Source organism: Physeter macrocephalus, chromosome 8 (assembly GCF_002837175.3).
Source record: "Physeter macrocephalus isolate SW-GA chromosome 8, ASM283717v5, whole genome shotgun sequence".
Lineage (NCBI taxonomy): Eukaryota > Metazoa > Chordata > Mammalia > Artiodactyla > Physeteridae > Physeter > Physeter macrocephalus.
In genome coordinates this window covers 51,146,705-51,169,794 of record NC_041221.1, presented here as the reverse complement: position 1 = coordinate 51,169,794, position 23,090 = coordinate 51,146,705, and the positions used below count along the sequence as shown (strand labels likewise).

General features: G+C 36.8%; 1 protein-coding gene across 2 annotated transcripts in view; it reads left to right on the top strand.

The window, feature by feature from the left end:
- OXCT1 (3-oxoacid CoA-transferase 1) overlaps positions 1-23,090 on the top strand; it is a 131,338-nt gene that overhangs the window by 63,674 nt on the left and 44,574 nt on the right. For both annotated transcript variants that reach the window (XM_024119268.3, XM_028492880.2), the window contains exons 8-13: positions 3,303-3,410; positions 4,825-4,939; positions 7,739-7,833; positions 9,634-9,682; positions 15,246-15,318; positions 15,935-16,010. In XM_024119268.3, coding sequence (XP_023975036.1) covers positions 3,303-3,410; positions 4,825-4,939; positions 7,739-7,833; positions 9,634-9,682; positions 15,246-15,318; positions 15,935-16,010 — 516 coding nt within the window. The remainder of the gene's footprint in view (positions 1-3,302; positions 3,411-4,824; positions 4,940-7,738; positions 7,834-9,633; positions 9,683-15,245; positions 15,319-15,934; positions 16,011-23,090) is intronic.

Below are 23,090 nucleotides of genomic sequence, written 5' to 3'. Positions count from 1 at the left end.
GTTCTATTCATCTTTTTCTTTTCAGATTTCCTTTGACTCTCATGTTACTGCCTGATCTCACCAGATCTCACCAGATCTCCCCTCATCTCCCCTCTCCCCCCTACATTGGTTCTTTCTCACTGTTCTTTCTCAAGATCACACAAAACCAGCACAGAAGCCTTCAATTCCTTCAATAGCTAGCATTAAGATAGTAGTTCTGCCTCTTCGGGTTTTTTTTTTTTTTGTAAAATCTTTTCACAGATTGTCTGAAAACATATGTTTTCTTCTTTTGGTTTGTACTTCAAATATTTTCTTCCTCTGCAATTAACTCTGCTAACCAGCTCTGAGAAAGGTTTGATTTTTGTATAGAAATTTTCAATACTGTTGAAAATTGATATTGTGTTGACAAATGCTGCCCATGCATTTTTGACAATATGAAAATCATTCATATTAGGATGACAAAGCCTGGAACTGATTATGTTTAACCAGATTCTTGCTTTTCATCAGAGTTGTTTTAGCAGGACACCTTCCACTCCATTTGTTGTGAAAGTCATGATGTAATTGCCCTTGGTAAAGAAACTTGGTCTTAATTTGGTGTTTTTTGTCAAAACTTTCTTTGGTGGAACCAGAAGAAAATCGCGATTGGTTACCATCAACAGTTTTAGTTTAAGTGAAAAGTGTTACTTTTTTTTCTTCTCTGATATGTTTCTCGCTCCTGCTGAAGGGTAGATGCAGGGAGACCAATTAGGAAGCTAATGCAATAATTCAAGCAAGAGACAGGAGGGCCTGAACTTTTGAAATAGCATTAGCTATGGAGAATAATTTGCATTATCTTCAAAAATGTAAACAAAAAGTGTTTCCATAACTTATTTCAGAATGTTGTAAGTGCTTTTTGAGTTTAGAAATCACAGTTTTTCTTAAGTCTCTATTTTCTTTTTAACATGTCCTTTTGGTACATGGCTAACTAAGCAATTTATCACATCCTCCACTTTTGTATTTCCTAGTTTTGGAAACTATCTACTTAATGTCTATTTCAGCTTTTAAAAAAATTTTGTAGGTTTTTCACCTCTTGATTATAAAAGTAAAATTAAACAAAAATAACTTGGTACTGTCACCCAGGGATAAAAGCGATTAACATTTCAGTGTTAATTTCCTATGTGTTTTTCCTCTCAGTTTTTTGTAGATATAGAAATCATTGAGCCAAAGAGCATATCTGTAAATATTTATATAGAATCTTGCATTTTTATGAAGCATTATATTATGAGATGTCATTAAATATTATGAGAGCCACAATACTGATTTATCATGTGGATGCACCATATATATTTTACCATTATTCTATTGTTGATCCTTTAGGTTGTTTCCAACTCACTGTTATTTTAACAAATGCCATGGCCAATATTTTCATGAATAGTAATTCTTCACATATATCCTCAGGATAAATTTTTAAAGTCAAGAACTTCTTTGAAGGCTTGAATCGAATAAGTGTAAAGATGTGAATGAACCCTAATGGCTGAAATTTCCAACTAGTTGGAGAGGTAGAAGTAGTGCTTAGCTGCTCTGCATTTCCTGTGTCCACCTCCTGTTTACCTGGTCACCACCTTGGTTGCATTGGGCTAGAAAAGAATCAATATGCAGGAGGCCTAGTAATCTGATGAATATGTAAAAAAGTGAAGGCTATGCTCTTGGTATATCAGAGCATAGGGAAGTTTGGAGGAGAAGATATGGAGTACAGTGATGGGGAGTCCCCTTGCCGTCTGGCTTATTCTCATATGAGTATAGATGGACATCTCTACCCACTATTCCAACTTGGATGCCCACATGTTTATTGATTCTTCTTTGGAGTTTCTGTTTTATTTTTGTTAAGATCCTTCTGTTTATCAGAGAAGATAGCTTTTATCCATTATGTCCTATTCTTCTTCAGCTATTTAGAAGTAGTGCACAATAATGAAAATGACTCTTGTTAATCCCTGTTATTCTTTCATTGTGGAGGGAGTGTGGTGTGGGCATACATGGTAGAATAGCAGAAAGGAAGGTGCTTAACCTCAGAAACTTCTGGAGAGTTCAGTTACTAGTTTAAGGAGACAGTATAATACAACTCTCCTTGTACAAGTCAGTTCATTTGCAGAGAGTTCTTTGCTTTGAGTATGACATCTATTAAGCTGAGCACTCTCAGTCTTCAAGACGATATTTTTCTTGGCACCAGAAAGATAATTTTGTTTTTAATTTAAAACAATTTAATTAATTAATTAATTAATTAGGCTGCATTGGGTCTTAGTTGCGGCACATGGGCTTCTCTTTAGTTGTGGCGTTCGGGTTCCAGAGAGCATGGGCTCAGTAGTTGCAGCACGCAGGCTTACTTGCCCCACGGCATGTTGGGATCTTAGTTCCCCGAATAGAGATTGAACCTGCATCCCCTGCATTGGAAAGCAGATTCTTAACCACTGGACCACCAGGGAAGTCCCCAGAAATATAATTTTTTTGATCTCAACGATGTTGACTGTAGTTTTTCTTGATCCTTGTAATTCTGAGGTGTTTTTTTTTTTTACGTTGATGTAAAAAAATGATTTCTCTTCTTTAAAAATGAATTCTAAAATAGCATACTAACTTGGGGCATTCAGTATTGCTATAAAATTCCCTTTTGCTCTGTGAATAACTTTAATTCTGATTTTTAGAATTTCCAGTTATTAGTTAATATTTCCTTTTTCAAATTTCCATATTGAAATTAATGATCAATCTTAAAGTAAAATTATTTCAGCAATTGCAGTTCTATCACGATCCTAGCAAGCTAATAACAGGAATAAATAAAAATGGTTACAAATAGCATTTGTATCTATATTTAAAACGCAATTGACCAAGCAGGTGTTGTTACAGATTTTTGTCTTTGATATGATAAATTTCCCATTAATTTTGAAAATCTGTGTTTAAGGGATGTGCTTTCAGATTTTGCATAGTTGAGCTGCAATTTGTTAAAGTTCAAGCAGCTGTACTGACAAGGCATTTGACAAATTTGTAACTGAGGCTGTTTTAAGCAAAGTTTTAGAGCTTTATGTTCTGTATTTTACGTTCAGACACATGTATTTGAATTTCTTCTATTTTTGTGGATCTAGAAGTTTGTATGTTTGTGTGTGTATGTATTCTTTCTTTCTCTCTGATTTATATGTATATTTGTGTGTGCATGTGTGTGTTTATGTGTTTATGTATACTTACATTGTATATCCAGCCTAAGTTGGATGTAAAGATGCATATATTTCATCTTTTTTTAATAAAAAATATTCAGTTTAAGCTCTCACTATGTAATTAAAATTTTTCTTTTTGCCTAGGTTGAAGAAATTGTGGATATTGGATCATTTGCCCCAGAAGACATTCATATTCCTAAGATTTATGTACATCGCCTTATAAAGGGAGAAAAATATGAGAAAAGAATTGAGGTAATTGACTTAGTTTGTCTGTCAGTATTTATGGATCTGACTGTCAGAGATATGTCCCTGGGGCTATTCTAGATGATAAGGAATTAGAGCTGAACAGGAAGTCATGTGTCTATCTTGAGGGGACACGATTGTCTATGTAATTGTCCAGTTCAACAGTTCCTTGTGTATATCACCAAATTACATGCTTCTCTAGGCTATGTCTTCTAGGCTTTTGTAACTGTCCTGATTTATGATGCATAGTTTTGGCTGGCTGTCCTACAGGGTAGAGAAGGATAATCAGGTCTTTGGTGGCTTTACCCGTGCTGGACTCTTAGTGTTTGAGTGTTCAGAACTGTCTATCTATCTTGAAGTCTTCGCACATTATAGAGTCCAGATAGAACATCATTTCCCATGAGTGTTGGGCTCTGGGCAGCTGGTGGGTATGAGATCGTGGCAAGGAGTGTGTACCGGGAGCATTGGAGGTACTCTAAGGCGACTGAGAGCGTGAAGACCAGCTGGACCAGAATTGATATCAAGATTCAGAAGTGTCTAGGGATCGGCAACAGAATAGACATGCAATAAGAGATACCGTGGATTGAGAGATACCCTCTACCCACGGACATCAAACAGAAAGACATTCTGCAATCTAAAACTAATGTCAGGGGCCAGGGATCAAAAACGGGACATTTGCAAACAGGAACCAGAGTCTGTATCAAGGAGATTTAGTAATGGAAATAGTTTTCTGGCTGGTTTCTGGATATTTCTATGATTCCTGTGATTCAGTTATAGCAAAACCAGTCTAGACTCTGCATGTGGAAATAGGCAATTGGCAGCAGCAATACCTGGTAAACACATTCTCACAGCCCTGCAAAAATAGAGTCCCAAGGTCTATTCCCTTTTCTTTATTCTGGCTCCATCCCAGAGCACCTGAGGAGAGTTCAGTTGCAGGAGTCTTAGAGTAACAGTAGTGGCACTCAGTGTGACAGTAACAGAGGAATTATTTGCTTCAAAGAGACAGAACAATTATATCTTCCTCTTCAAACAGCTGACCTCTTTCACTTACTTTTTATTTAATTAATTAATTTGTTTGTTTTATTTATTTATTTTTAAAATTTACTTATTTGGCTGCACTGGGTCTTAGCTGCAGCATGTGGGATCTAGTTCCCTGACCAGGGATTGAACCCCGGGGCCCCCAGCATTGGGAGCGCAGAGTCTTAGCCACTGGACCACCAGGGAAGTCCTTTCACTTACATTTTAAAGAATTATTTATGTCATCAAATTTTATCCATAGTATTCTTTTTTAAATTTAAAAATTCTCTACATTATATTGCAGATTTGCCTTATGGTAGTAATGGGAGAGAGTTTTGTATTTCAATAGTGTTAAAATACAAAGTATACCTCAACCATGAATAATTTATTTCTGTTTATTTAAAAGCGTTTATCAATCCGGAAAGAGGAAGATGTAAAAACCACATCTGGTAAACCTGGAGATAATGTAAGGGAACGTATCATCAAGCGGGCAGCTCTTGAATTTGAGGATGGCATGTATGGTATCCTTTATTCCTTGCCCTGTGGGCTGGGCAAAGACATAGCCCTCACTTTTTACATATTCATCAGGTTACTAGGCCTCCTGCATAGTGATTCCTTTCTAGTCCATTGTAACTTCTAAAGCAATTGATCAATTTTTACAAATGTTGCATATAACCTAAAGATATCAAGATAAATGAAATTAGAATTATAATCCTTTTGCCTTCTTGAAACAAAATGGTGACTGAAAATTTCCTTAGCTGTTCTCTAATATATAAGGAATTTCAGTATAATTTGGCATTTGGCTAAGGATAATTGGGAGAAGAGATTACCCAAGGTGAGGGTTTCAAATCTCAGAAGTACTACTTATAAACAGTGCTATTTACTTTCTCTGTGTTCTGACATTTACATACTCATTGAAACGTAAGATCCAACTTCTTAACAACCTCTTGTTTCCCCTGACAAAGATTCTGTGAATGTACCCTTTTATGTCTGATGTTTTGTAAGGGTATTCAATGAATGATTCAAATTCTGCTGTAGATATTGAATACTTTGTCAAAAAAGAGGTAGGTGAAGATGATTTAGTGCAATTAGTGTTTGGATTTTGAATGTGTCTAAATAACAGTGAAACTATTCGCCATTTTGCTGATTTTCAAGACATCAACTGTTGAACTACATAATACAATAATACGTATAAATTCAAATAGTGGATGATAAGATAAATATTTGTTGAATGGTGAATCCAGTAAAGCCATACTTAAAGGCCTGGGACAGGAGGTAGTAGAAGCATGACATGTGTCTCCATTCTCTGAGCTTCCCCTAGTCCATAAAAATCTTCTTTCAGACTGATATTGACAGGAGAACTGTTTTTTTACTTTCTTTTTACCTCCACCACTTCATTTTTCTTTATCTTTCAGTTTATACATTGGGTTATGGTGGGAATTCACATAGGGGAAGAGAGTATAATAGTGCTTCCTCTTCCACCTCCAGTATCAGCAAGATATATAGAGTCAACCAAGTGGGCTGAACAGGTGGAAGCTAGTCTCTGGGTTTTCTTCTTACCTCCAGTCAGTTGGTTTACCATTGATATTTTAACACTGACTCTATGATAACGCTGATTTTTAGATATAATGGCTTCTAGGTATCCTTTATTCACTGTCATTGTATTGCCTATGAAAAATATTTGCAAGTCAGTTCATATAAATCGTCTTTCCATAGCACCTACTCTTCTTCAACCCAAATTACATAGGCTTTTTTCCCCCTGGTATTTGACTCACTAAAAAATATTAAAGAACTGAGAAAATTATAGCATATGATGAAAGAGGGGGGTATAAAATTTGTAATCTGGGTTGCCCTTACCTGAAAATGCCTGCTTATAATTATAATGGAATTAATACCTCAGTGTGTTCCATGCATCACTGTGAGAAATGAAGTACAAGTAAGTCTACACTAGATTGTGATTTGGTAAGAGGTGAACCAAGAAGCTCTCATCATAGCTTCATAGACTTACTGTATTCACAAGAGGTAACCTGGCACATTGAGTAGTCCTGCTGGCCTTTGCAGTCTATAATATGGCAGCATATACAAACTTTATCTTTTCTGGACTTCATTCACAAAGCACTCACTGTTATTAGAATCTCATCAGAGTGCCATCATTCTTTGCACTAATTCTGTCAAAGTCTGTGGTTTGCAGTGGTAGTGGACAGCAGTTCCAGACAGCGTCAGTTTTTGTTTGTTTGTTTGTTTTGGCCACAGTGCACAGCTTACAGGATCTTAGTTCCCCAACCAGGGGTCAAACCCAGGCCCACAGCAGTGAAAGTGCCAAGTCCTAACCACTGGATCACCAGGGAATTCCCACAGACAGTGTTAGTATTTCTGATCTGGTCAGGCTGCTTGTATTGAGAGGCAAGGTCGAATCCACACCACTGCATAAGAGTCAGAACTTTGATCACCTAAGGAAGAAGATTTAATACCCTCAGTTAGCTCTTCTTTAAGAAAAAATTTTATTGAAGTGTAGTTGATTTACAATGTTGTGTTTAACTTCTGCTGTACAGCAAAGTGACTCAGTTATGCATACATAGATTCTTTTTCAGATTCTTTTTCATTATTGTTTATCACAGGATATTGAATATAGTTCTCTGTGCTGTATGGTAGGACCTTGTTGTTTATCCATTCTATATATAATAGTTTGCATCTGCTAATCCCAACCAGTTAGCTCTTTGATGCTGTAACACAGCTTTTATTTTTATATGGTCTCAAATGTGTTCACTGAAGCTTAAACATCCCCACCATCCTATTTATGTCTTAGGGAAGGTTCAGTTACCAATGGATGTTATCACAGTGATCCAAAGGAATCTATACAATTTAATCAGACATTTTGGTGTTGTCATAAAACTTCTTTTAAAATTCAAAAATGGTAGCCCTTTTTAGACTATTTTAATCATCTTTATTTTCAGTTGCAGTTTTGAATAGTGAAAAATGCTTTTAAACAAAGGTCAGGCCATGTTATATCAGTCATCAGTCATAATAAATCATAATACCGTACAAATTTGCTAACTATGTCTTACAATAAAAATGACCTCTTGGCTAGTTTTCTGAAGCCACTACTTTGATATCTTTATGGGGAAAGCTGTGATTAAGAGATTTTCTTTCTGAAAAAATTACAAAATAATACCTAGAGGGTGGTGGGAGAATGTATTCAGTGATTACATTCAGAGTAAGTGCCTTTAAAGAAGGCCTATGTTCAGATTTATTCATGTAGAAGAGTTATGACATAATCTCTCTATCTTTTATATGCTGGACCTTAACGTCTTTTTTTCCAGCTAATTTGGGCATAGGAATACCACTTCTGGCCAGCAACTTTATCAGCCCCAGTATGACTGTCCATCTGCAAAGTGAAAATGGAGTCCTGGGTTTGGTAAGATAGAAATTAAAGTTTTATTTATTCAATCTTGATGGAGAATGAGGTATTTTATATAGTGAAATCTTCTTATAACTGAGAGTTGTTACCTTAAAGTTCCCAATCTTATTTTTCTTTCTTTTTATCCTCATAATAAAATATTTAACTTTTCCCATAAAATGGTGGTACTTGCGAGCACGTCGTGTTGTATTTTTTGGAGTAGATGGTAGTTTCCTGACTATGAGCTTTCCGACTGCTCCTCCTTTGTCCCTGTATCAGCTTCCATCTCCCCTATTGCATCTGCTTCAGAGATCTCACACCGTCCTGTTTAGGTAGTTATTTTTAACCTTTGTGTGATTGAACAAGATAATGAAGGTCACTAACAATTCTACATTAAATAAAAATCAGTAAGTCTCAGCATGAGAAACTGAAGAGTAACATTTCTACTTTAGGACAGGATATTTTTTGACAGTTGATTAATTCAAGAAGTTCTCCTCATGTAATACTCGTTTTGAGGCCAAGTTGTTCAAAAGGGTAGAATTTTCCCTTCTTCAAGATTAACCTTCCAGATGGGCTCAATATTCTCATAGAATTTGGCCATTCTCTTTATTCAATATGATAATAAAATTAAGAAATACTTCAGCTTCCTGGGTAACATTTTTTATTTACTTATTAATTATGGCAGAGATTACTTATAGGCTGACAATTTATAATATTCCTAATCTTTTATTGTTTTTCATTAGCTCTTAACTGTTAATGCAGTACAGATTGTACATATGGAAAATGTATATCCAGTATTTAAAATATAAATAATGGTCATGAGAGTGTAGTTGATACTGATTGAGGCAATAATTGTGATCACTTTCAGAAACACAAAAGTGATGTGAGTCTGGATAAAAGCAGATTCATATTGCAGTCGAAGACTTAAATTTTTAAGGTACCTTAGAGATTATCTAGAGTGACCAATTTGCTCATTTTAAAGACAAGGGAAATAAGTCAGTATGAATTACCCATGGTCACTGTTTAAAGAAAAATTTACACAGGTCTAAAACATTAGTTGCCATTTCAATTTATTCAAAGAATAAATTTTTGGTCCCTTTTTTTGAAAGTACGTTAAAATTTCACGGCCAATATTTCCTCAGTCTTGGCTCTAATTTAGACCTTTTCTTTTCCCTTTTTCCATTTCCTCCCTTTTCGTTTAATATATGTTATGTTATGAAACTACTCACTCCAAGTAATCAGAGATGGTTTATAAGAATACATAGAAAATTAAAAAACAAAAACTTAGTGAGAATTACCAGGCAAAAAGAAAATAAAGGTATCAAAACTTAGATGGACTGAGAGATAAGGTTAGAGCTCCAAATCCGAGCCTTTAGGTGCTACATACCAAAAAGCTGCAGCTGTGCCTCTCCAGACCCTTCTAGCCAAATAAGGCAGCCATTTAGTTTGTATTCATTGATATACTACCAGGAAGATTTCTGAATAACATCGGCTGCATAGTAGGTACTAAATAATTACTTTTTTATTGACCTGTATTTCCAACAGCTTAACATTTCTTTCAGACTTTGGTAGTTTTTAGAAAATATTTTTCACTTACCCAAGCACAGTTTTTAGCATAGAAAAGACAAATCAATGTGGAAAACAGAGCCACGAAAACACTGGGATTATTTTGAAAAGGTTCACCTCAAGTCTTTTGATGACTTCCTAGGGTTTTCATGATTTCCTAGGGTTTTAAGCAGAGTTACTTATATTTCAGTTTTAGTGTGTGATTCAGTGAGAAACTTCTTTTCCTAATTGAACGTGTGCTTTATTCGACAGGGTCCTTACCCATTAGAAAATGAAGTTGATGCAGATCTAATCAATGCAGGTAAACTCACTCATTACATGTTTTTCCAGCCTTTTCCTTTGCTATTAATTTAGTTCTCTGCCAAGTAATAGCAAAGAGTTGGGCTTGTTTCTTTGTCTTTTCCTGGAGAGTATGCCACTGTATTTTTCCTGGAGGAAGCGAGAGAGAAGCCTTCCTAGTGCCCTCTTGGTCCGGGTTGCCTGTCAGAGGTCTCGCCTATTTAGGGCAGAGTAAGATAAAGGAGAAATTGCAGGAGGGGCTACATATAATAGTAGGAGCTTTGGTGGGTCAATCTCAGCGTCCTGAGAGCACTCTCAGGTCGGGTAACGAGGAGAATTAAAGGAAGGCACAGTTTACAAGGGTGCAGACAAGATTAAGGGAAACCAGAAAGGATGCTGAAGTACCACAGGGAGTTCTTATCACTCCTAGGCCTTAAGGGGCAGCTGTGGGAGAGGGCCACCTAACAGGAAGCAGGGTCTTTGTAGAGGAACACGACCATCTTGCAGAAACCTGTGTGAGGGTGAGAATGGAGGTCTTCTCTGCTGGGTCTCCTGCTTGTGCCTCCCATTGGCCAATCCCAGGTTGAAATAGGTCTGCTTTCTCATGATGAGAAGGTGGGGAGTGGATCCATAGTGGCCAAAACCAAGATCTGGTGCACTGAGGTTTTTGTTGTGGTTGATACTTACTGTCCTCTAATCGACATCAGAGTTAGGAGAGCATCCTTCAAAGGTTCAAGGGTGCTTAAGGATGTACTCTGCCACTCAGTGCAACCCAGTGATGTAAGTAATAAATACAGAGTTTCTTTGTACTGGGGACTCTAGCCTGTCTTTTCCTTTATTCCTGTATTCATATGCTTTGCCTTTTAATATTAGCCTTTTATTTGACTGGGACATAGGGTCACATGTAGCAGCAGCCTAGAGGAGGAAAAACAGGTCAGACCTTTTGCCCATGCTTGAGGCAGCACTGCCACTGTGTTAGGGCTAAAGATTATCCTTAGAATGGGGCTGTCCATAAGAAGCTAATTTTTATATTCTAGCATGTTTTTATTTACTATTCTTCTACTCCTATTCACACTACCCCCGCAAAAGTATTATTGTTACTTCATGTTCAAAAACAGTGTGTGTAAATTTCAGAAGAGAAGAAGTAAGAGCTGAACATAGAGGCCAGCTGCCAAGTAGAATTGATGTTTGATGCTTAGGATTTTTGAAAGTAAAACAGCTTCTGGTTGAATAGTTGAGTTAGTTAACACGACTCAACTCTGAAAGGCCCACTGTGGTAAAGCAATGACATTTAACCAAGGCTGTAATTTAATTGTACTGTATCCTTTAGCAATAGCTCGTTGATCTGTGAAAATATTTGCTGCTTGGTTTAATTAATTATGTTAGTGAGTTATTTGCAAAATGAATAACTCCATTTTCCAAATATCAGGCTTGAGCTCATAAAACCCACTTTCTTTGGAAAACTAGTTAATCTTTTCAGTGACATCATTGGACAGTAGGCGTTTCTGATTCCATTGAGCTTTAGCTCGATCCTGATGAAGCCACCAGTTTTAGATGTCAACTTCTGAGATATCACGTATAATCTTAAACTACTTTGTAAAACAAGAATTCATTGCTTTGGGGAAGCCAGGCTGCAGAATAGTTTAATAATATCCTATCTCTTTCATCAAAGTCCTCTTTGGAATATATGATGCTTTTGAATTTGGAACTAAGTTAGGGAGGAAATACTTTGAACTTGAGAACCCAGAATATAAATTGGTGGTTCCTCAATTCCCCAAGTTTGGAAATTACCAGGAAGATCAGCCCATTGTTTGTGTTAATTTGAAATGATTCCTATAGAAATCCCTTGGAAGGAATATAAAGAGTTATGTTTCTGGGCATAATCAGTGTATTAAAATTTTAAAATAATAATACAGCTATTTCTAAGGATCCCTTTTTCTAAATAATAATTTCATATGGTTATATAACAATGAATGACCACTTGTATAGTACTACATAGCTTACAGCATACTTTTTTCAAATATATTAAATCATTTGAACCTCAAGTGAAAACTTGTACAGATCGGGAAACTCAAGCCCAGAAAAGTGAAGTGATGCTCTCAAGATCATGTTGCAAGGGACTGAACTAACACATGGTTTCCTGCTCCTGGCCCCTGGCCTTTTTCTCTGCACGTTGAGCTATATCCACTGATAACCTGAGTTTTACAGAGGTGCATAAGGCAGTGCTTAGAACATTTCCAAGGTCCCAGAAAGATTTGCAGTATCCCAATGGAATTGTGAAATTTCTAATAAATCTCATGTTAGCTTTCATATTAATGTGCATTTTGCATTCTTTCCTATTTCTTAATATTATTTTCTTACTTTAATATCAAAATAATGTTTTAAATGGCTTCCTTTTGATTAAAACTACTTAGAAAGAACCAACGTGTTAATCTCATGGTTTTTGAATATCCCTGGTTCCTGCCATGTACCTCTAGAGCAGTGGTTTTCAGTGGGAAAGAGGGGTGATTTCTCTCCCCTGGGGACATTTGACAATGTCTGGAGACATTTTTGATTGCCAGTGTTACTGGCATTTAGTGGGTAGAGGCCCGGGATGCTGTTAAATATCCTACAATAACCAGAACATTTATCCAGCTCCCAGCATCAATAGTGCCTGCTCTAGAGGTCTGTGTGCCACATCTGAAGAATCACAGGCCTGAACATTAAAGTTCAAATAGTATGGCATTCAAGATCTATCTGATGGTTGTGACTGACCTTTTCAAATTTATCTTTCTCTACACCCTACAAGGTGTTCTGAGTCCACCCATACTGAACTGTGGGATCTTTTCTGACCATCACTCATGCTTTCCTTCCTCCATGACTTTGCTCTTCCTGTGCCTTTCATTTTTTGTTTTGTTCTGCCTCTTCCTTTTTTATCCCCATCTCTTTATTGGTAATGTCCTATTGAAATGCATTATACCTGTCCTTGAAATCCCAGTTCATTTGTCCTCTCCAGATCCTTCTGTGGCTCAGAAGTGCTCCTCCTTCGAACCCACAACACATCTAGTGTCTCATAAGCATACCACATTTTGCCTTGTAATTACTTGTGTATATTCATCTCTCTTGCTGGGTATTATGTTCCTTTTTCTTGGGGCGGTGGTTCTCAAAGTGTGGTCCCCAGAGCCACAGCATTAGCATCCCCATCACTGGGGACTTGTTAGCGATGGAAATTCTCAGGCTCTAGGGATTTGAGCTCAGCAGTCTGCATTTTTATAAGCCCTCCATGTGATTCTGATGGGTGTTAAAGTTGAAGAACCATTCGCTTAGGGCATCTGCATTTTGTGTGTAACATTGTTCAAGGCACAGAGTAGACATCTACTTGATATTGAGTGAATGACATGTTACATCATGAGCCAAAGGACTCAAAACTATGAAACTGAAGAACTCTATTGCCTGAATATCATTAGAGGATATAGACATACACAGAGCAAATTTGGAGGAGACAGAAATCAATTAGGAAAAATCAAATAAGAAAGACCCTTTTCTTTAAGATATTGATTGTATTATTGATTATAATTGTTTCTTGACTAAATTTGGATGTTGCATTTGAAAAGCATGGATTCAACTTTAGGATACCTTTTTTTGTTTAGATTCTGGATATTAAAAATTATGAAAATTAACTTTGCTTCCAAAGAATGTATGTATAAGATGCCAGAATGTGTTAGCAGGGGCCTGCCAATAACTTTGTTTCATAAGAATTATTTTCTGGGCTCTTTAATAAAGCCATCCTTCATAAATCACATGGGGAGAGCTGAAGCTCTCTGCGTTGATCTCAAAGTTTCCTATAAAGTGGTAAATAATGCCTTCTATGTACTACTGGCTGGTTGAGATGGCCTTTTGGAAGTCATTGTGATTTATCACATAGAGAACAAAGAATTGAGATTTTTTTGTTTCTCTGCATTTTCAGCCTGCAAGTTCTTCCTTGCCTCTCCACCTCACAGGATTGGCGAGGAATTGTATTTGCTGGACGTGAAACTTGTGTTAGGATAAGGTTTAGTTGTATTACACTTGTCCTGAAACCTGGAGTTCACGGGCTGGTGAATAACCCCACCATAAAAGTGAATTTCTTGCCCCTGTAGCATTTATCCCTAAAGGGGTGATGGCACTGTCTTTTCCACAAGCAGGTTTGCAGCGAGGAATAATAACAATGACAATAATAAAAGTAATGTTTACAGAGTCCTTTCTCTATGCCAGGTACTAGAGTTAAAGACTTCACATGCACTATTTCATTTAATTCTCCAAATATTATGTGCTGTCTAAAAGCCAGCCCCTACTAACCGCACCAGAAAGTATTTTCCAAAGCTTTTCAGCTTTGTGGTCCTTTAAAAGATGTGAAAATATTTCCTTTTTTTAGAATCAAACTTTTTTGGCCAATAAATAATTCAGCATGATATAAATAGTCTTACCCTTGCTTTACAGTTGAGCTCAAATGGAGCGGGATATTGGTGGAGAAGTTAGCTCTCAGGGAAGACTTGAGAAGTTGAGGTTATAGCTGTTGTTGCACAGCTGAGCACGATCAGATTGGTCTGGTCCTGTTGTGTCCAAGAGCTTCTCTCTGTTCTAATCTTGGAATCACTTTTCTTCCCCTTCTCTTTGTCTGCCCTGTCACACTGGGGCCATGGCATGAGGTGTTATCAGACAGTTGACTTACCTTTGGCAAAGTGGCATGTGAGCACTTTTCTATTGAGACCAGAAGCTTCTCCTAGGCACCTAAAGCTCCTGCACAGACAGGTCACAAGAAAAAAGCAGCTCAAGTTTGAGTCAGGTGATATTATAGGTTGTGTGGGGACTGGATGACCTTGAAGAACTTTTCCAGTTCTGGACTTTTATTATGAGATGTAAGTTTTGTGAGAGGTCCTTCCAAGAGGACCTTCTTTGGTTTTAATAGAAACATAGGAGCAAGGGAAGAAAAATGAAGCAGAGAGAGAGAGATTGAAGAGAGATTCAGTCCCAGTGATGTTAAGGAATTAGGTGGGACCTCTCTTTCTAGGTTATTTACTGAATTTTAAGAAATATCTGAGGAGCATCTCCTGTGTCACTCCCTTCAGGTTGTATTCCTTCATGTCTATTCGACAATATCTTTGCTCCAGTGACTTACAGTAGCATGGGTTTTGACAGGTGCATCCCAGCAAGTCCTTTCCTCCTCAGTCCTATTAGCATTTAACAGGGGCTTGTGAAGGGACTGAGTCTGGTGGGAGGCGGGGATGGTTATATAATAACAGGCAGTAGAGGGGTGCATTGTCTGTAGAGAATTTCAAAACAATAATAAAATTAAAAGTTGGGCTGCTTTTTATTATCACCATGCAAGGGCAAATCTGAACAATGTTAGTGACAAAATGCTCTTCTTCATAGGTGAACAGTTCCCTTCTGTGACTCCCATACCCCTGTTGCTGCCACATTTTGGTTAAGGGACCCTTAGTTCTGTAGGAAACAGAGAAGGTATAGACCTCTGTCTCCACCATGATTTCCACTCTTAGAAATCTAATAGACTTTTCTTTCCTCTTTCTCTCCTGTATGTGTGTGTTTGTGTGTGCGTGTCTGTGTAGGCAAGGAAACAGTTACTGTTCTTCCAGGAGCCTCTTATTTCTCCAGCGATGAATCATTTGCGATGATTAGAGGGTATGTAATAACGGAGCCCCTCATGTTTCACACGACGTGTAATGAGCTGAGTCATCCCGATTCTGTTAGCAAGACTCTGAAACATAGACCCCCTCTCCCAGCCAGAAAATGATCATGGGCTTGTTTGGCTGCACCAGGATGTGAAATTATTCACATTGAATGTTGGCAGTTGGAACTTCCAGCCCGCTATTATCAAAGGAACCCTCAAAATGGAATATGTATCTGTGCCAACTAAACTGAAGTAAACACTTTTAAGGCTCTTTCTGAGGATCCTAACATTTTCTACAAACTGTGTTTTCATTTTCTAGCTAGTGTTTGCTTTCAAATCTAGCCATATTCTCCCTCACTGAAGGAAACAAACTCACTGTGTACACCTGTTTTTAATTTGTTTTTGGAGACAGTATAGGCTATAATTTTTAAAAAATAACTCTTAATGGTTATTTCTCTACATTAGCTTGAGCCAATCTATTTGGAAATCAGGTGTGGAGTGGAGGAGAGCAAATGTACTTTGGTGGGGGGGAGGTTAGAATTATTTATTTTCATTGCTGGCAATTTCAAGCAAAAGGGACATAAAGCTTGTGAAGTTTGCTTTATATTTCTTCTTTATCTTTCTCAGGGGACATGTCAATCTAACAATGCTAGGAGCCATGCAGGTTTCCAAATATGGTGACCTGGCTAACTGGATGATACCAGTAAGTAGACATGTTTTCTTCTGAATTATGCCTGGGTCAGAATAGTTATTCTTGAAGTATTAAGAAAAATCTTGTCAAATTGCTTTGAGTACAAATATAATTGTTACAAAAATAAATATTTTGATGTGTATTTCTTATTTCAATCAAATTCTAATAAAGGAAATACTGAAAATATTTAGCCTTGCCAGTTTACTGTGTAGTTGGGACTAAAAATAGGTAAGATCAGGGTCAAAGCATAATTTTCCATGGAAGAATAGAAAACTGAGGAAGGTAAAAAAGAATGGGTTAATTATACTCTGATAAAAGTCAGAAATACAAATATTTATTATAACTAAGTTTTTATAACTAGAAAGAACAATTAAGTTCACTAGTTTTATGTTAATTCTATTATTTTCTTATTCACAGTGATTAAAATCCTCTCTTGATTAGTCATGTGACCCCATGAGTAATCAATCACATTTTCTTCTATTATGGAATACAAAACCTGTGATGTTTAATGTTTAAACATGCTTGTGAAATGCAAACAGTTTTCATTTACTAATGACTTAGATCAAGGAAGAAGCCTCTTGGAATTAGCTTTGGAAAAAGGACTGTAATCACTTGATTTATGAGTGTGGTTCTTTACATTCCTGATTGGTGCTTCCTGATGTGTGTATGTAAACAACAATGAATGTGTGTCTATGATTATGAGCTCATTTTGGCTGGTAGCTCAGGTTACTCTTTTAATGTGTGTGTTTAAGGATTTCTGCGTGTTTCTCTGAAGCATCAGCTACAAGGAATTTAAGTAACTGAGGCTGATGTTCTATGATGAGAGTTTTTTGAAATTTCTTAGATTTTTCTCTACTCATTTTTCGAGGAAGGAGGATTAATATAGTTGATAACAATGTTAGAGACTGTGTTAGTTTAGCTTTTTTGATCTATGATCTCCCAAAACATTATTTTAAAATTTCAATTGTTATTATAACCTGGTTCTCAAACGTGGTTGCATATTGGAAGCACCTGGGAATTTTAAAAAATGGTGATACCTCGGTGCCCCCACTTAGGGATCCCAATTTAATTAATCTGAGATATATAGCCTGGGAATTGGGCATTTTAAGATCAATCCTAGGTGATTACAATATGTAACCAAGTTTGAGAACCGAGTTTGAGTGTATTAAAGAATGATCATCAGGGACTTCCCTTGGTGGCGCAGTGGTTAAGAATCCGCTTGGCAATGCAGGGGACACGGGTTCGAGCCCTGGTCTGGGAAGATCCCACATGCCGCGGAGCAACTAAGCCCGTGTGCCACAACTACTGAGCCCGCGCTCTAGAGCTTGTGAGCCACAACTACTGAGCCCATGTGCCACAACTACTGAAGCCCCCCTGCCTAGAGCCCATGCTACACAACAAGAGAAGCCACTGCAATGAGAAGCCCACGCACGCAATGAAGAGTAGCCCCCGCTCGCAGCAACTAGAGAAAGCCCGTGCGCAGCAACAGAGACCCAATACAGCCAAAAATAAATAAATAAATATTTTTTTAAAAAAAGATCATCAATCATATTTAAAATGTAAGGGGAAAATATCATTGACACATTAATAGTCAGAACTCTTAGCAGATTATGGATTATATTGTAATTTTAGTTTAAAAATGTTCATCATCCTAAATCAGCTATAGCTATAAGAGTTGGCAGCTTTTGGAGGCTTCAAAGAAATCAGAGAGGGTCTCCTGAGCATTGTATAGTAAGTCAGATTGATACTTTATAGGAATGTTTATTTGTGTAGAAAGAATGTATTTATTTTTTCAAATTTTAGAAAAAGCTATAGGAGGTAGTAGAAGGAGCATAGAAAAGCAAGCCCTGGGTTTTAGCCCTGACTGTACCAATAATCAAAGTGTAACCTTGAACATGTCACTTAAACTCTTTGGGTTAAAGCATCCTCATCTATAAAATGAAGATTTGAGAATAGATAATTTCAGGGGTCCCGTCTGGCTTTCACAGGTTAGCAGTTCAGAGCAAAGACCCTGTAGTGAGACAGACCTGGGTTGAAATCCAATTTTTGTCACTTACTAGCAGTGTAATGAGGCAGTTGCCTATTTTTCCTCATTTGTAAAATGGGAATGATATAATAGTATCTACTTTATAGGACTATATAAAGGAATAAATGATATAATGCATACAGAGTATGTATCACAGAGCTTGACCCACAGTATATGCTAGATAAACAGGTTGTTATTATTTGATAAGTTAAGAAGGAGAAGTTGGAGATGCCTGACAGAGAAGGGAATAGGATTGGTTACCATGAACAGAAACAACAGAGTTTTAAATAGACTCTATTTCTCTGAGCTATTAGTGAGTTTTGAAATCAAATTTCACAGTGGTTCTAGGTGTGGAGCAAAAACGTGTCCAACACATTTTTGCTTTTGAGGAACTTGGGCATCTTTAACAAGTTAGTATATGATTTGTTTTTATTATGGTTTAGCACACAATGAGGCTGGAAGCTGTCATAGAGTATGTATTACATAGTTGTCATTTGTAGGAAAGATTTTCCAACATGTATCACAATTTTACATATCCTATGGAGATTCCTGTGAATGATTAAAACATCACTGTTAATTACTTTATAAATTTCTTAATACAATTTGGAGCTCATGAGTTTCCAAAGGACTGGATCTAGTGGGGCAGCGATAGGGAACTCTGGAGTTCTGAAGGGACATGGAGAAGAATTAAGCATAAAAAGTGTTCTTGTGTTTGGTTCCACTCTTTTGGTCATGGAAGTTGGTAGTGTCATTTCTGAATGAGCATTTTTGTTCTTTTAGTAACTGATAATAACTTCTTGGATTCTTTATATGTGACGCACAGTATATATTTTGATTCCTTTGGATGCAGAATAGCTTAAGAGTCAAGACTATGAGCTCTAGTTTGGAAGAGATCTGATTTGAATTTCAGCTCTACTGCTTACAAATTACACAATTTTTAGTACCTGTTTTTGTTAGGATTAAATGAGAAGAAAATGAAAAGTGAAGACTCAAAGCACTCCATAGTGGCTATTATTTTTATCTTCTTCAATGCACTATTGCTTAACTTTAAAGAGGGAGTATTTGCCTTAAAATACACTGGCATAAACAAGACTATATTTTACAGTAACTAGTACAGCCTGTGTATTCAGAGTTCATATTCAAGTACCAAATCTGAAGACACATTTCTTGTTCTTATTCGTTATGGATAAGATACAGCCTAACCTCCTTATATAGTTTCAGTGAGTGATCTATGTCTATTTGCCCCAAAGATTTATGTTGATTTATAAAATTTAGATATATTTTTATTGCAGGGTCTGGCAGTCAAGGAGCTGAAAAGTTCAGTTTTATTGTATTATATTTCATTTACTTTTATCTTTTTACTGAGTTTAATAATCTTTCAATGGTTGTAAAGCCTTGAGTTTCTCTGCATCATGGCATCCCCATGAATTATTACCATGTCAGATTATAATAAACATTAAGCTTTTAAGGCAGGCAAATGGTGTGGATGCTATTTGTCTTATCCTTTAATAACTTCTTAGTATGCAGCATGGGTCCCATTTTCACAGATTTTTGAAAATTCTGCCCCGAGCATCCAAAGAGAGAAAATGTGACAAAACAGTAGTTGGCTCCTTCGAGTTCCGTGATTATTGTGATGATGGTAAAACCCCAGGCAAGCTACGGAAATGTGGTAAGATGTGCAATCCGTTGACTCTCCATTCAGAGCTGCTATGGCTTTCCTAATGCTTATTTTTGGGAAACAGCTGCCATAAATGATTGACTTGTGAAGGGAAGTTGATGTGTATGATCAGCTATGGGAGCTGTTTTTTAAAAACATGCAACAGCCGCCTGCTGGACAATGTTGCTGTATATGAGCAACGTAACAGCCAAGGGCCTCCTCCTTTTACGTGGGGAGAATTGAAATGAGAGATTCTTGGGGCAAAGAAAAATAGAATGTTTATTTGTTTTTCCCTAATATTTTTCATTTCTTTGTACATTTAGATTAAATCCAAATCAATGTCATATTCATGTATGCTTACATGTATGAGTACATAAAGTTAATTTGGTCTTCTATCTATGATGTCTGTTTTAAATAAGCTAACTCTCTCTCTAGTCTTCCTACTTGTACAGCTGGGGCCGGGGGTTGTGTTCAAGATTTAATCTAGTGATTTAGATCTGTCAGTTGTAGTCCAAATATTAAATCTGTAGATACAGATATAGAAATATAAAGATTATGGTATAGAAAAAGATATAAACATACAGATACAGATATGGTTTTAACATATTGCTGTCTTATCCATTAGGTCCCAACACTCCAGTAACCACAAACTGTGGGTAAGGAAAAAGGATAGGTGGACACTATGTATGTGATGGTATGATGCTTTTACAGTTATTCAGTAGTGTTCTTTCTCTATCAATGTAATGTAGTGGATAGTGTACAGAACTTGGAATTAGATATACCTGTGCTTAAATAGTGGTTCTGTTACTTTCTGATGGTGTGGCAAATTATTTCACCTTAGTATACTCATTTGTAAAATGAGAATATTTAACTCATATGCTTGATCTGGGGATTAAGTTAGCTCATTCAACAAATATTTATTAGCCATGTATTAAGGGCCATGCTATAAATTTCTCTCTAAGCACTGTATTAGTGACATTCTACAAATTTTTATTTTGTTTGTTTCATTGTCATTTTCTTCAGAATATTTTCTTATCTCCCTTGTGATTTTTTTCCATGACCTACTGATTATTTAAAAGTATGTTATTTAATTTCCAAATATTTGGTGATTTTCCACAAAACTTTGTGCTAATTTCTAGTTTAATTCTCTTGAAGTCAGAGGACATAGTTTATATGGTTTCCATCCTTTTAAGTTTGAGATGTATTTACAGCCTAGAATATAGTCTATCTTTGTGACTGTTCCATCTGCACTTGAAAAGAATGTGTATTCTGCGCTTGTTGGCTAGAGTGTTCTATAACTGTCAATTAGGTCAAGTAGATAGATGGTGTTGTTCAAGTCTTCTGTGTCTTTCAATTAGTTATTGAGAGACGAGCATTGAAATCTTCAGCTATAATTGTGCATTTTGTATATTTCTCCTTTCAGTTGTATCACTTTTTGCTTCATATATTTTAGAGCTCCATTACTAGTTGCAGTAGTACAACTAGTTGTAGTAGTAGTACTTAATATAGTTATGTTCTTTTAACAATTTGACCTCTTTTTAAAATTATATCTCTCTAGAGCGAGTGGGCTTAATTTCCCCGCAGCATGTGGGATCTTAGTTCCCTGACCAGGGATCGAACCCATGTCCCCTGCATTGGAAGACAGATTCTTAACCACTGGACCACCCGGGAAGTCCTGACTTATTTTCTTATATATATATGTATTTTAGTGGTTCTTCCAGGTTTTACAATACACATCTTTTATTTATCACAGTCTACTTGAAGTTATATCACTTTACATATAATAAAAGAACCATACAACTGTAAACTTATATTCTGTGCTCTTATCCTATTTGCTATTACTATTTAGTCATATGTTTTATTCTGCATGTATTACAAACCTGCGATACTTTATTATTTTTGCTCTAAACAGTCAACTCTCTTTTAAAGAGATTGAAAAATGAGAAAAATATTGCATATTTAAAAAATATAATTTATATATATATAGTATATTTTATCTATTTTCCCAATATATTTGCCCTTTCCTTCACTTATCCTTTACATCAGTTCAGATTGCCATCTGATGTTATTTTCGTTCCACTTGAAGGACATCCTTTGATGTTTCTTGTGGTGCAAGTCTTATAGATGTCACTTAGATTGATTCTTTTGATATTTGCTTTTAAGCTTTTTGAGGTCAGTTGAGAGCAGCCTTTAGTTTCAGTCTAATTAGCCCCACTACTAATGCAATTTCTTTCTGAGGATTCTACCTGATGCCCCATGGTATTTCCCTCTGGTTAGGAGGAACGTGAATTATTCCCAGACCTGTGTGAGTTCTGGACATTTTTTGCCTAATACTTCCTAGTGGTTCTTCACCAGGCCTTGGATAATTTTTTCTTGTAATATACACACATCAGTACTCCACCAACAACTTGAGTTAACCTTTTGCAAATCTTCTGAGCTCTCTCTCTGTATAGCAGCCACCTCTCTGCTATTTTGAGATATCAAGTCAAATTCTGGCTGGGCTCTCTGAGGACAAATGAGACAGCTGGATTTCTCCTGGATTCCCTTCCCTGCACCACAGCCTGTAAACTCTAGACATTAGCCTGGGGCAATTGTAGGCCCACCTCATTGGCTTCCCTTTTCTCAAAGATCACAGTCCTGTACTGCCTGTTATCTAATGTCTGAAAGATGCTTTTTCCTTTGTTTTGTCTGATTTTCTAATTGTTTGATACTAATAATAATATTTTTGAACTTAGGTTCCTATTTCTTGGATGCTTTTTCTAGTAAAAATCCCTGGTAGGAGAATATCAATTTTTTAAGGTTTCTGATACATATTGAATTGCTGTCAAAAAAATTATCCCATTTACACTCACACTGTTTCCACTCTATCATCAACACTGGTATCCACTTTTTTTCTGTTCTGTTATTCTAGTCTGTTATTTTGCATTTCTTTAAAAACTGCCATCTGGGACTATTTAAAAAGCAGGCAGTGCCTTATTCTTCTGGAAGGGCACTGAATCCTCTTCTCTTTTGTTCTGAAGGTCTTCCTTTTGGCTTTTTAGCATTATCTCTTATTAAATATTGTTTCCAGTACTGCTCTCTTTGGTCTTTTTTTTTTTTGGCTACACTGGGTCTTTGTTGCAGCATGTGGGCTCTTCCTTGTGGGCTTCTCTCTAGCTGTGGTGCGCGGGCCTAGTTGCCCCGTGGCATGTGGGATCTTAGCTCCCTGACCAGGGATTGAACCCACATCGTCTGCATTGGAAGGCAGATTCTTAACCACTGGACCAGCAGGAAGTCCCTGTCTTTGGTCATTTTAAAAAGCAGCATTTATGGTGACTATTCTCTGTTAGGGAATGTGTCTTAAGAGACCAGCTGTAACAAGCAAGCATGTGAGAGAGAGAGAGAGAGAGAAAGAGAGAGAGAGAGTGTG